Source organism: Falco rusticolus, chromosome 4 (assembly GCF_015220075.1).
Source record: "Falco rusticolus isolate bFalRus1 chromosome 4, bFalRus1.pri, whole genome shotgun sequence".
NCBI lineage: Eukaryota > Metazoa > Chordata > Aves > Falconiformes > Falconidae > Falco > Falco rusticolus.
The window spans coordinates 38,340,988-38,353,808 of record NC_051190.1 but is presented as its reverse complement, the minus strand read 5'-3'; the positions used below and the strand labels follow the sequence as shown (position 1 = coordinate 38,353,808).

The following is a 12,821-nucleotide window of genomic DNA, read 5'->3' as shown; positions in this document are numbered from 1 at the left end:
TGTGTTTGTATGCCCCATGTGCCCTGCCTGACCAAACACAACCCTCGGGTGTCCCCACATGTGTCATCCCTTACCTGATCGCCGTGTCCCCGCAGGCACAAGGCTTCCCGCCCGGAGCTCAGCTCCCAGATCCGTACCGTCATGTCGTAGGAGGAGGAAACCAGGACATCAGATGCCACGGGGTGGAAGCGGATGGAGTAGATCTTCTCCGTGTGACCTGGTAAGGTTGAGTGATGCGTGGAAATCCCCACCTGTGCCAGGATGTGGACACCACTGGGCTGGCTTTTCCCCAGCGTGGTGAGCTCGGTGTGCCTCCACACATGCCTCTCACCTTGGAGGACAACTTCGGGCTCCTGCAGTGTCTCCCGCAGCCCTCCTTCAGGGATCCGCCACAGCCGGATCTTGGCATCTTCACCCGCTACGGCACCAGAACGAATGGGCAGGGGTTAATATGGCGATCTGGCATGCCTGGTGCTTTGGGGCTAGCCCAGTGCCCTCCCCAGGGGATGGCACACATACCAACAGCGAGGCGCCGTGGGTCAAAGGGGTCCCAGGAGAGGTCGGCCACCGCCACGCTGTTCTGGATGGTGGGCACAGCCGTGTCAGGGAGACGGCCAGGCTTGGAGAGCTGCGGGAGAGAGCCAGGGGCATCACCTGCGCTGCACCGGCTGGCGCCACGCCGGCCACTGTGCCGTGCCAGGGGTACCTCGAGGATGGCGATCTGCCCGCCGGCGGAGAGCAGGGGGAGGGCGACGCGCTGGTGGTTGGCGCAGAAGCCGTCGCACTCGCCCGGTGTGGTGAGGCTGAGCCCCCGCAGGTTGGTGAGGTGGGTGTCGCGGTGCAGCACCCTGCCCTGCGCGTGCCGGAAGCGGGAGCTGGGCCCTGGTGCAGGCGGGGTACAGGTGAGCGCCCCGGGTCCCCCCAGCGCAGCCCCCCCGGGCACACCGAGCCCACCGCACCGCTCGCTCACCCAAAATGCTCTGCAGTGACTTCTGGCTGGGGCTGCTGGCAAAGCCGCTAGAGGGGCCGGTGCTGGCTGAGAGGGAGGTGGTGGCGCTGCCCGGTGAGGCCAGTGAGGATGGCGAGGAGTAGCCACTGCCCTCCTACAGGAGGGAAAGCAGGTGGGCAGGGGGTGCCAGTGTCCCAGCCCTGCTGAGCCCCCCAATGCCTCGGCACCCCCGGCACACCCCCCAGCACCCCGTGCTCACGCTGCGGTCGGCGTCGGTGGGGCTGCTGTCGGCCGCCTGCAGCTGGGTGCAGGCGATGACGGGGGAGGTGAAGGTCTCCGTGGGCCTTCGTGCAGGGTGCAGGCTCACCCTCCGCACCTGAGGGGGGGCAGAACGGTGGGCGAGGGGCAGTGGCAGCCCCTGGCAATGCCACCAGCAAGGACACCCCCTGGGTGACACTGACCTGCTGGCTGTCCCCTGCCCACCAGGCCTGGGCGGTGGTGGCTGGCACTGTCCCAGCGCAGTCAGGGAACAGATCCTCATGGAAGTCCTGGATGGACTGTGGGAGAGGGGATGGGGCAAAGTGGGTGTCCCCAAAACCCCACAGCCCCCATCCTGCTGCCAGCTGGCACCCTCTGGGCTGCAGCTCCCCCTGGACCCCCCCTGCCACCCCAGACCCTCCGGCCATGGAGCCCCTGTCCCTGCACGCTGTGCGCCGAAGCCTGTACGTGTCAGATGCTGCCCGGTGTCGGGCTGCCTTGCACACCTCTGAGTGCAGCCAGCCTCTGAGACAGCACCCACACCCCAACATCACCCCTTACAGGACCCAGCACCCCACTTCCAGCACCAGCCCTAGCACCCAGCCTCCAGCTGTCACCCAGAGTCCTGCCTCCAGCACTCAAGACTCCACTACCCAGCACCCAAATTTCAACCGCTTTAAGCACCAGGCATTCCGGACCTGGCACTCAGCACCCAGGAGGCAGCACCCAGCTTTCAGGATCCACTCTCCAGCACCCAGCATCTTCCATGAAGCACTGGGCTTCCCAAATCTAGCACCCAGCAAACCCAGACTCTGTTACCCACTATCAGCACCCAGGTTTCAGCCTGAGCACCGCAGCACCCACCCTCCAGCCTTACTGCCCACCATCAGCACCCAGGTTTCAGCACCCAGGTTTTACCTCTTCTCCTGCTCTCCCCAGGCTGGGAACCAGGGTCCCCCAGCACCTGGGTGCCCTTTGTCACCCAGCACCAGTGAGGTGTCACCCATGAGATGGCACCAGGCACCTGTGATGTGGTGCCGCCTGCAGCCTCCCCTTACCTTGCGTGGCACCAGGTAGCTGACAGGGATGAGGGCGGTGTCAGTGAGCTGCAGGACACGGAGCACCTCGCAGGCCATGACGTCCAGGGCCAGGCGTGGCACAGCGGCCAGGCCCCACGTGCTGCCCTCCGTCCGGCACTGGGTCACTGGGGCACAGGCAGGGTGGCTGTAGGGCAGGCAGTGCAAGCTGGGCCGAGACCCCGGGGGTTCCGGGAGCCTGGCACAGGATGTACCCTGCTTACCCTGGGTGAGCGCCGGCTGCGCGGGTGCCACCTCGAAGCAGTACAGGAGGTTTTCTCCCTGGAAAAGAGGCAGAGGGGATGGGGCTTGAGTGGGGCCGTGGGGGGCAGCCCTCCGCACCCCCCTGCATCCTTCTACACCCCAGTGCACCCATGTGCACCCTGCTGCACCTCACTGCACCCCCCTGCATCCTTCTACACCCACATGCACCTTGCTGCACCCTTCTGCATCTGTCTGCACCCCACCGCACCCCCTGCACCCCGCTGTACCCCATGGGACCTCACCTTCCCTGCCAGCACCAGCAGCCCCGTGTCGGCATCATACAGCGGGATGGTCGCCCTGCAAGGGAATGGAGGGTGCTGAGCGGGGGGCAGCCCTCAGCACAGCACCCTGACAGCCACGGGGCTGGATCTTGCACTGTCCCCCACTGCTGCAGGCCCCGAACTCCGTCCTGGGGACATGCAGGCAGGATCAGGCCTGCAGCAGCACCTGGGTGCCCTCAGCGTGCCAGGCTGCTCCCCTGCCTTACAGCGCCTCACGGCGCGACCCTCGCTGTCCCACCCCGGGGTGGCAGGGTGGCAGTGGGATGGTGCTGCCGGCACTGCTGGCTGCTCCCAGCCCTGGCTGCACGGTGTCTGCCACCAAGCCGTGCCCAGCCATGGGGTATCCGGCTCCCAGCCACAGGGTATCCTGCTCCCAGCCCTGTGCCCTGTGCCCAGCGATGGCAGCCTGCCCTGCCCAGGGAAGCCACCAGCACCTGCACGGGAGCCCTGGGGCCGGCCGGGCCGGCTCGGGCAGTTCAGAGCAGGCGCATGGCACACCCCGGCACGCCGCACACCTCACCTGGCACCTGCCGTGCCACCAACCCCGGAGCGCCCTGCGGTCAGGGCAGTGCCAGCTGGAGCGTGTCCCTGCGCCATGGCCATGTCCTGCACCCTGTCCCAGCCTGCGGCCCAGGGGGTGCTCGGTGGCTGCAGGGGACCATGGCTGGGGGAGCGCTCAGTGAGCGGAGGGACAATGACCGCGGGGATGCTCGGAGGGGACTGTGACAGGGAATGCTTGGTGGCTGCAGGGGCTGGTGGTGACGAGGAGCACGGAGCCGCCACTGCCTTCCCTGGCAGGGCCGGAGGGAGCTCGGCAGGCAGAGAACAAAGGGACAATCTGTTACTTTTGACATTTCTGTGGCCTTGCTGAGGGGAGAGAGCTGTGCCGTGCCGTGCCGTGCCAGCCCTTTACACCATACGGTGAAAACAAGGTTGTGCCATGCTCCTGCCCCAGCAGGTCCCCATGGCAGGGACACCCCGGTGGTGCCACAGGATGGCACAGGGGACAGCCCCAGCTGGTGCAGCACAGTCCTGCCCTGGGACTGTTGGCACGATGTAGGCAAAGATTGCCAGGGCAGGGTTCCCTGCCCAGCTGCGGTCACCGTCACCAGCACTTCCACTACCGCCGGGGCCTAGGGCTGGGACAAGGACACCCTGGGTGTCTGGCTGTCCCCGTGCTGTCCCCATGGTGCCGAACCGGGACTGCTGTCCTGCAGCACAGCTCTGCCATCACCGGGCCATGGGGGCAGCCCTGCGAGGGCCCCCCGCTGTCCCTCCTGCCCCCAGCAGGTGGTGGCAGGGGTTCTGCGGATGCCGGGGCACACTGGGGCTGGGGTCCCCCGCACACTGGGTATGGGGGTCCCAGGGGGTGCCTAGGGCACCCAGCCCCTGGTGTTACGGCGGTGCCAGGGGCGCTGTGCATACGAGGGAGATACCTACAGGGCCCCCACAGGCGCAGCAGGGGCGCTGGGACGCTGGGGGTCCCGGGGGTCCCGCCCCGTGTCGGGCCCCAGGTGCGCGGGGGGGCGGAGCCTCCGGGGCAGCCGCGCCCCACCCCTCCTCCCCCACAGCCAATAGGAAGGCGGCGGGAGCTCAGGCTCCGCCCCACCGCTTTAAAGCCGCCCCCCGCGCCCGGCGCCGGCAGAGGGGAGCGTCTGCCCGGCCGCTGGCTGCTGCCGCCATGGACTGACCGCCCCGGCCCGGCCCGGTGAGTCCCGCGGTACCGGGCGCCGGTGCCCGTGCCCTGCCCTCCCCACGGGGCCGGGGGCTCGGGGGGCGGCGGCCTACGGGCGGGAGTGAGCTCTGCTGGGCCCCCCGGGGGGATTCGGGGCGGTGGTGGGGCTTGAGGGGCCCGGAGGGCCTCGGCTGAGCAGCGGGGCACCGGGGCTGGTAGCCCCCCGCGGGTGGCAAGGTGGCACCCGGGGCTTGGCTGCAGGCAGGGCACCCGGGGCCAGTGCCTTGCTTGCAGGCCTCGGTGAGGGTCGTGCTGTGCTCCCTGCCAGGCCTTGGCCGGGCCATGGGGCACCTGCTGTTCCCTGCCCAGGCTGGTGGCAACTTGGCTGGGGTGGTGAGGGTGTGGGCAGGGACCCTGGTCCCCTGTCCCCTGCCTGTGCCTGTTATGCCATGGGATGTGCTGGGGTCTGGCCTGGGGACCTTGGCCTGGTGCTGCTGCTGTCCCAGGAATGGGAGGGGATGTGGCTGGGGGTAATGTGGAGCTCAGCTCCTTCCAGCTGTGGCTGCGTGGCTGTGACCCACCCTGGCAGCAGGAGGGCTGCAGGACCCCGCTGTGGTCCTGGACCCATCCTGTGCTTGGCCTGCCCTGGCAGACGTGGCGGCAGGGCTCGCCCTGTGGGGTCAGGCAGAGGTGGGAGCTGCTGGCAGCCGTGTCCACCACCCTCATCGGCAGAGGGCTCGGCTGGGGTGGGGTTTGGCTGCCTTCACCCTGCCTGTCCTCAAGGGCCAGCATCCCGGGTCACTGACCTGCCGTGGTGCTGAGCAGAGTCCCCGGGCGGTGCCAGCAAGGGTTTTCCCCCCAGCTGGCACAGAGGGACGGGTGCCAGCAGGGCCACCGGCCAGCCTGGCTGCTGGCTGGCAGGGATACCCCACCTCTTCTCCTGCTGCCAGCAGTGCTCCCTGTGTGCTTCATTGTCACCTGGCATGTGCTGAGGGGGTGCCAGCTGCTGTCACCCTCTCTAGGTGTGACTTGGGCCACGGTGGGGTAAGTGACCCTTTCCATGCCCAGCTCCCCTCCTGGGTCGGCAGCTGTCACAAGAGCCAGCACATCCCAGCAGAGATGCCTCAGTTCCAAGACCCCTTTCCCCAACCAAAAACCCCCACTCATGTCATGTCCCCCCCATACAGGCTCTTGCCAACGTGCCCCATGCTGGCAGGTCTCATCCTGCTGGGACCGGGGCAGCTGGACTGGCCTGACCCAGCCGGGGCCATGCTGCTGCCCACACGGTGCTGGGCAGTGCCGCCGTCAAGGATGACAATAATGACTGTTTTTCCCTGTGCCACGCCAAGGCCGGCTGGCCTGCCCGGGTGGCCCTGACGCAAGCGCTGCTTGCCCGGCTGGCTCTGCCGGTGGGACGCGGCAGGAGGAAACGCTCGGGGACAGCCGCGACCGCCTCAGTCACGCCGTAGGAATCTGCCTGTGCTGCCGGGGCCACGCGTGGCACCATCGCCGGCCTCCTCCCAACCTCTGCTGGGGTTCGGGCTCCTCCGGAGGCGGTTTGGCTGCCAGTAAAGCAGCTCTGCTGGTTTTTCCTCCTTGCCGGCACCTGAGCCGGGGAGCGCGGCCGGGTCAAAGGGGCAGGAGTGTTCCAGAGGGGCTGGCGAGTGCCCTGGGGAATGCAATAACCAGGCCTGCATTCCTCCGGGGCTGCTGCGGAAACTTTAATTAAATAGGGAGGGGAGCCCAGGAGGAGGTGGGAGCTGCGGTGGTGCAGGGTGGGTTGAAGGGGAGGAGGATTAAGGGCTTAATCCTGCATCCCCCTGGTTGGGTCTTGGGGACATGTGCTGACATGGGTTTGGTTGGGGGGGGCGTAAGGGAGGGGAGCAGTGCCTGCATCCCGCCCGGTGAAGACACAGTGTCCCTCCCTGTGGTGACAGGAACACACGCAGGGTCCAGCTTCGTGCAGGGCCCCTGTCCTGCCCGCACTGGTGCCCGCCGGCTGAGGAGGCAGCCTACCGGCCTGCCGGCAACAACGGTGGCTTTGTTCGGCTGCAGAGCCTTGCTTGCCGGTGCGGGAAGGGACATCCTGGCTGTGCTGCGTTCCCTGGGGGGAGCAGCCATGTCCCTGAGCAGCGCGGAAAGGCAGGGACCCCTGGGAGGGCTCCTCTGGCCCGTCCTGCACAGGTGTCACCCTGTGGCATAGGGACAGCATTGGCCTCGTCCATAAAACGTGTGGCAGGTGTGAAGTGGGGTGTCCCTGGCAGAGTCCCTCACCCTGGGCAGGCAGTGGTACAGCCTGGCCAGGGGGCTGCAGGCAGGGAGGGGGGGGACACACAACACTCCCACCCCAGCAGGCTGGCAGGGAAAGGCTGAGCTGGGACTGGGGGAATCTGAGCCCAGATCCTCCCCGCAGCCGGAAAATATGAATAATTCGGCAAATATCTGCGGTGCAGGTGCGGGGGAGCCCAGCCAAGGCAGCAGCAGGCCGCTGGCAGGGCGGTCCCAACACCTCCAGCAGAACTGGGGGCCCCTCTCCACCCTCGGGGACCCCCCCTGGATGCGGGGAAGCTGTTCCCCTGTCCCCCCTGTTTCAGAGGGGTGAGCACCCCAGCGAGCTGGGGCTGGGTTAACCCTTACAACGGTGTCAGCAGGGAGGCGGTGCGCGGGCGGGATGCTGGCGTGTGCCGGCGGAGCGGGGTGATGCCGAGGGAGAGGTGGCGGAGGCGTGCGGGTGGAGCAACCGTGCCAGCCTGCCCGGCGCTCGTGGCGAGGCGGGGATGCACGGCCATGGCTGGGCCGGCCGAACCTGCCCAAAGCGGGGAGCCTGGCAGGCGGGGAGGAAATGCCAGTATAATTAAAGGGACTGGAGAGACTTGGAGTCAGCAGCTGGTTGCAGCACGGGACACGTCAGCGAAACCCGACCCTGGCATTGCAAAACCAGCCCTGGCCTCGCCAGCCTCCCGCAGGCCTGGCCACGCTCCGGCACTGCTCACCCGGGTGGCCTGGCACTGCTGGTACACCGGCACCCTGCGCCCTGGCAGCCTTTGCCTGCCAGCCAGCATCCTCTGGCTGCCGGAGCCACCTGGAGCGCTGGCGGGGTGGCGGGGGGTGCCAGGGCTGCCCCCAGCCCCCTGAGCCCCACAAAGTGCTCCGTGAGCTCTCCATGATGCTTTCTTGGCTCTACTCTGTCCTCATCCCGGGCACCGACAGCCTGGCCATGATGTGGGGGTGCAGCAGGACCTAGCGGTGGTTGGGGGCTGAGCTGGGGGTGCCAGGGAGGGGACTGGGTGGCGGTGACCCCCTGGATACAGCGCAGCTCCTCAGCACTGGGGGGGTGGGGGGCTGACGGCACAGGTCACGGCAGGGCAGGGCCATGCGGGCCAAGTGACTCAGTCAGTTGTGGTGACCCTGCCCAGCAGCAAGGGCGCACCCCACCCTCGGGTGCACCCCACCCTGGGGGGGCTGCCCGGGGAAGAGGCAAGGTCAGAACCTGCCGCTGCGTTAACCCCATCGGGCTGTGGGTGGGCACCGGTGCCCCCGAGGCACGGGGGGCTCTGCTGGCCTGGGGCACAGAACGGGTCCAGACCCTCCTGGTGCAGGACTTGGTGTCCTGTCACCGCCGGTGTGACCGGGACAGGGCCCCCCACAGCGGAGGGGTGGCCAGGGCAGGCAGCACGTGCGACCCAGCAGCCCCTCGCACACGGTGGAGGCCCCTGTGAGCCGCAGGGAGGGTGTTTGCCTGCAGCCACGAACCAGCCCTGAGCCGGGGAGGAGGTGGCGGGGCTGGGGCTGGGGAAGGGGCTAGCGGAGCGGGATGCCGGCAGCACCCCCACCTCGGGCAGCCTGGTGGGGTTTGCCTCTTCCCTGCCTGGGGACCCAGCTCCGCCACCCCCACATCCCCTGAGATGGGGTGGCAGGAGATGGCTGGTCCTCGGCCCAGCCTGTGCTAATTAGGAGTGTCATTAAAAGGGCTGAAGGGGTTGAGAGAGGAGCCAGCCCTGTGGGGCACAGCCAGCTGTGATGGCGGCGGGGGTCACCCTGGTGAGCCTTGCTCACCCCAAGAGCATCCCCCCTTCCATCCCCACTGTCCCCAAGGGACAAGGACGCAGCCCAGCGTGCTGTGCAAAGTCCCCAGGGTGCCAGCATTGGCAGGGAACAGCAAGGTGACCCACGGATCTCAGGGGACAGGAGCCAGCTCAGGGGTGAGTACGAGCCCCCTGGACTCTGTGGGACACTGCGGGGCACAGGGGCGACCCATGGGGCAGGGAGCACCCAGCTCCTTTGGTCCTGCAGCCTGTGCTCGGGCACCCCATGGTGGGGACCACGCCGTGTGCCCCCATCCCCGAGCGGGATCGCTGCTGCCGGCGATCCGATCCGGGCAGGAGCAGACGCTGTGCCGGGACGGCGGCACCAGCAAAGGGTTAAGCCGAGCTGGGAGCTCGGGAAGGCCGGCCAGGCTCCCACCCCCTCCCCGGGCTCCTAGGCAGAGCCACGCTCCCTCTGCATCCCTGTGTTTGACTTGCACCCTGCCGAGAGCCGCCGGGAGGTACTGGGGGTCTCGGTGCCCCACCGCAGGTAGCCCCGAGAGACCTGGCCAAAGCTGGCGGGACACGTCTGGTGGCAGAGCCTGGGGTGCGCAAAGGTATCACGTCCCTATATCTTGGGGGTCCAGGGAGGGAGAGAGCGTGGAGCTGGGGTGGGCAGCCGGCGTGGGGCTTCCCTGTCACCAGCTCTGTTGCAGGCTGTGGCAGCGCAGAGGAGGCAGGAATGTGGTGGGGACTCTCCCACTCCCTGGGCAGTCCCCCCGGGGCTGGAGGGTCCCAGGCAGGGCACGGGGAGATGGCTCTCCCCCCAGCAGGGGTGCAGCGGTAGCAGCTGGGGGTCTGAGGCACCCCACAGCCCTGCCCGCCCAGAGCTCCCCCCTGCTGGGCCCTGCCCCTGACCCTGGCTGGGTTTCTCTCTTCCGCAGAGCTGACACCATGAACCAGCTGATCCTTTGCACGCTGCTTCTCTTGGCCCCCAGGGAGCTGGCTGGGGCATGTCCCGCAGGCTGCCAGTGCCAAGACCCCAAGACCATCCTGTGCGCGGCCAGACGGGGCCAGACCGTGCCCCAGGGGCTGCCCCCCAACACCCTCTCCCTCTATGTCTTTGAGAATGGCATCACGATGCTCAGTGAGGACAGCTTTGCGGGCCTGCCCACCCTCCAGCTCTTGGACCTCTCACAAAACAAGATCACCAGCATCCAGAAAAACATCTTCCAGCCCCTGACGGAGCTTGTCAACTTGGACCTGTCCTCCAACCAGCTGCAGGAGATCACTAACGAGACCTTCCATGGGCTGCGGCTGCTGGAGCGGCTCTACCTGCAGAAGAACAGGATCCAGCACATCCATGCTGCTGCCTTTGACACACTGGAGAACCTGCTGGAGCTGAAGCTGCAGAACAACCAGCTCTGGGCCGTGCCACCCCTCGACCTGCCCAACCTCCTGCTGCTGGACATCAGCTGGAACAAGATCCCCACTATTGCACCAGGGGCCTTCCATGCTGTCAACATTGAGTCCCTGAAGATTGCAGGTCTGGGCCTGACGAGCTTAAACGAGGAGCTCTTCCAGGCCCAGAACAACCTCCACGAGCTGGATGTCTCCGACAACCTGCTGGAGCGTGTCCCGGCGGTGCTGCGGCGGCTGGGGAGCCTCACCAAGCTCAGCCTGGCTGGCAATGCCCGCATCTCCCAGCTGCCAGCAGAGGACTTCCACAACCTTCACAACCTCCAGGAGCTGGACATCAGCAACCTCAACATCAACACCATCCCTCGGGATTTCTCCAGATTCTTCCCCAGGCTGCGGACCGTGACAGCCGCCGGCAACCCCTTCAACTGCATCTGCCAGATGAGCTGGCTGGTGCAGTGGGTCAATGCCAGCAGCGTGGTCCTCCGGCGGCCTGAGGAGACACGCTGCCACTTCCCCCCAAAAAACTCTGGCAAGCTCCTCCACCACCTGCAGTACGCTGACTTTGGCTGCCCCACCACCACCACCCCCCCCACCACGCCACGCACCACCACGCTGCCGCCACCTGTGCCGCTCCCCACCAGCAGCCGCCTGGCACCGCAGCCCAGCACTGCCGCTCCCACCCCGGGGGCCAGGGCTCCCCAGGGCAGCTCCACGCCGGTGCCCTTCAGCGGCACCCTGGCCCCCACCAGCCCCCTGCCGCCCATCTGTCCCCCTCGCACGTGTCTGAACGGCGGCACCTGCCACCTGGGTGCCCTAAACTACCTGCAGTGCCTGTGCCCGGTGGGCTTCGCCGGGGTGTACTGCGAGGTGGAGGTGAGGGGGACGACGCCAGCCCCAAACACGCCGGCCCCGCCACCCAGCCGGCGGATCAGCATCGCGCAGGTCAGCAGCACCTCCCTTAAAGTCGACCTGCAGAACTACGTCCAGTCCAAAGCGCAGCTGAAGGGCATCCGCTTGAGCTACCGAAACCTCTCCGGGCTGGACAAGCGGCCGGTGATGCTGCGTTTGCCGGCTTCGCTCTCTGAGTACACAGTGCGGGCGCTGAAGCCCAACTGCACCTACCGCATCTGCATCGGGCCCCTGGGGGAGAAGGTCTCCAAGGAGGAGCACTGCGCCGAGGTGCAGACCTTGCCAGTGAGCCACCAGCAGCACTCCCCCGTCACCCAGAGCAAGGACAGCAACCTCACCCTGATGATTGTCCCCGCACTGGCCGCTGTGCTGCTGCTGGTGGTGGTGGTGACCGTTGGCATGTACTACCGCCGGCACCGCCGGGCGAAGGCGCACACTGGCACTGGCGTGGATGCCAGCCCACTGGAGCTGGAAGGGGTAAAAGCCTGCCTGGAAAATGGGGATTTGAACAGCCACGGCCACAAGGTGCCAGAGGCAGCAATGCTTTCTGGTGGCTCCGAGTGCGAGGTCCCACTCATGCAGTCGCACTACCCCAGCAACAACAACACCCCGGGGCTCAAACCCTCCTATTTCTGAGCCAGGCATGACAGGGCTGCGGGGCAAGGGGAGCCCCAGACAGACAAGGGTTAAGACAAGGGTCAAGCTCCAACGGCAGCGCTGGGGCGAGGAAGGTGAGGAGTTAACTGAATTAAGGCAGAAAAACCCCAAACCCATAACGTGCAATTTCTGAGAGACTGCCACGCTTCGGGAGGAGACACTAATTTTACCGTTCAGTGCCTTGATTTCTGTGACTCTGCGTAGAACGTGGGTAGTGAGAGAGAGGGGTTGGGTTTTTAATTTGGGGTTTGGGTGGGCTTTTTTTAGCCACTGCTAAAAAGAAAGCTGCCAGTGACTCGGCTAAGGGATGTCCACGTGCTGGTAACAAGGGTCCTTTAGCAGAGCATGGCCCGTGACTCTCGACTCCCTGGAAGCTGATGTGAGGAATAAGGCCCGGCCGAGGTTCTGGGACCCTCGGGACCCCTGGGCCGAAGGAAGCGCCAAGCAGGCAAACCGGGAATTGAAGCTTTAAGAACTCGAAGAGAATATTTATACACGGTTATTTCCCATTTCTTCTGGGAAAACATTTTTGTTTTTTTTTCCTAGTACAGGTTTGTGTACATCTCTTTTGTAAGGCAGACCAGAAGGGTGTCTTTTTGTAACAAAAAAAAAAAAAAAAAAAAAAAAAACAACCCCAAAAAAATAACAACAATGAAAACCTCTGCACAGCCTTGAGCGCTTTTGCAGGCACTGCCCATCTCACCCCGGGGTGCGGGCAGCTCGGCCTGTTCCCTGTGGAGGAGCGGGAAGGCCAGCCGTGTCCTCCCGTTGTTGTTGGCGAGCGCCGGGATGAGTCAGGGCGATGGAGGGGGGAGTTTTCCTGACTCTGGGCAGCGGCGCAGGGGAGGCATCACCCCCACAGCGCTGTCCCCCACCGCGGGCGCTGAGGAGGTGTTCCCAAAACAGGCCACGGGTTTCCAATCAGCCCCTGCCCTGCACATCATCCAGCCTTACTTCATCCCTCCCTGCCTGCCAGATGGCTCCGGGGCCAGCTGCGGGACAAACAGCCCAGCCCAACCTCCGTAACCTCCGAATGTCACCCCCGGTGGCACTGGGACCCCTGAAGGGCCCGTGGTAAGTGTCAGCCAGCTTGCTTCCCCCCAGATTGGGGGGGGGGGGGGGCGCTGCAGCCAGAGCCAAGGCTTGGGGCCCCCGCACTGAGCCCCCCACCACCCAGCCCCAGGAACAGCCGATTTCATGCGCTGGCCCCGGCGGGGAGGGCTGGGAGCCGGCGCTCGGCAGATTCCTGCTGCCAAGTAGTTTCTGCTCCAACCCTCTGGTTTTAATCGTTTTCCAATCCTTTAT

The 12,821-nt window shown here is 66.2% G+C and overlaps 2 protein-coding genes across 4 annotated transcripts in view; one reads left to right on the top strand and one right to left on the bottom strand.

The window, feature by feature from the left end:
• The window catches only part of CORO7 (coronin 7), a 38,746-nt gene that overhangs the window by 1,850 nt on the left and 24,075 nt on the right, over nt 1–12,821 (bottom strand). For all 3 annotated transcript variants that reach the window (XM_037384747.1, XM_037384748.1, XM_037384749.1), the window contains 10 exons: nt 2,790–2,844; nt 2,508–2,565; nt 2,266–2,411; nt 1,411–1,506; nt 1,209–1,325; nt 971–1,103; nt 707–882; nt 520–628; nt 332–418; nt 75–217 (listed from right to left, as the gene is read on the bottom strand). In XM_037384747.1, the coding sequence (XP_037240644.1) occupies nt 75–217; nt 332–418; nt 520–628; nt 707–882; nt 971–1,103; nt 1,209–1,325; nt 1,411–1,506; nt 2,266–2,411; nt 2,508–2,565; nt 2,790–2,844 (1,120 nt within the window). The remainder of the gene's footprint in view (nt 1–74; nt 218–331; nt 419–519; nt 629–706; nt 883–970; nt 1,104–1,208; nt 1,326–1,410; nt 1,507–2,265; nt 2,412–2,507; nt 2,566–2,789; nt 2,845–12,821) is intronic.
• VASN (vasorin) lies at nt 4,470–12,178 on the top strand. The gene is made up of 2 exons (XM_037384750.1): nt 4,470–4,536; nt 9,473–12,178. Exon 2 carries the CDS (start codon nt 9,483–9,485, stop codon nt 11,493–11,495), a length of 2,013 nt encoding a protein of 670 aa, XP_037240647.1. The 5' UTR covers nt 4,470–4,536; nt 9,473–9,482; the 3' UTR covers nt 11,496–12,178.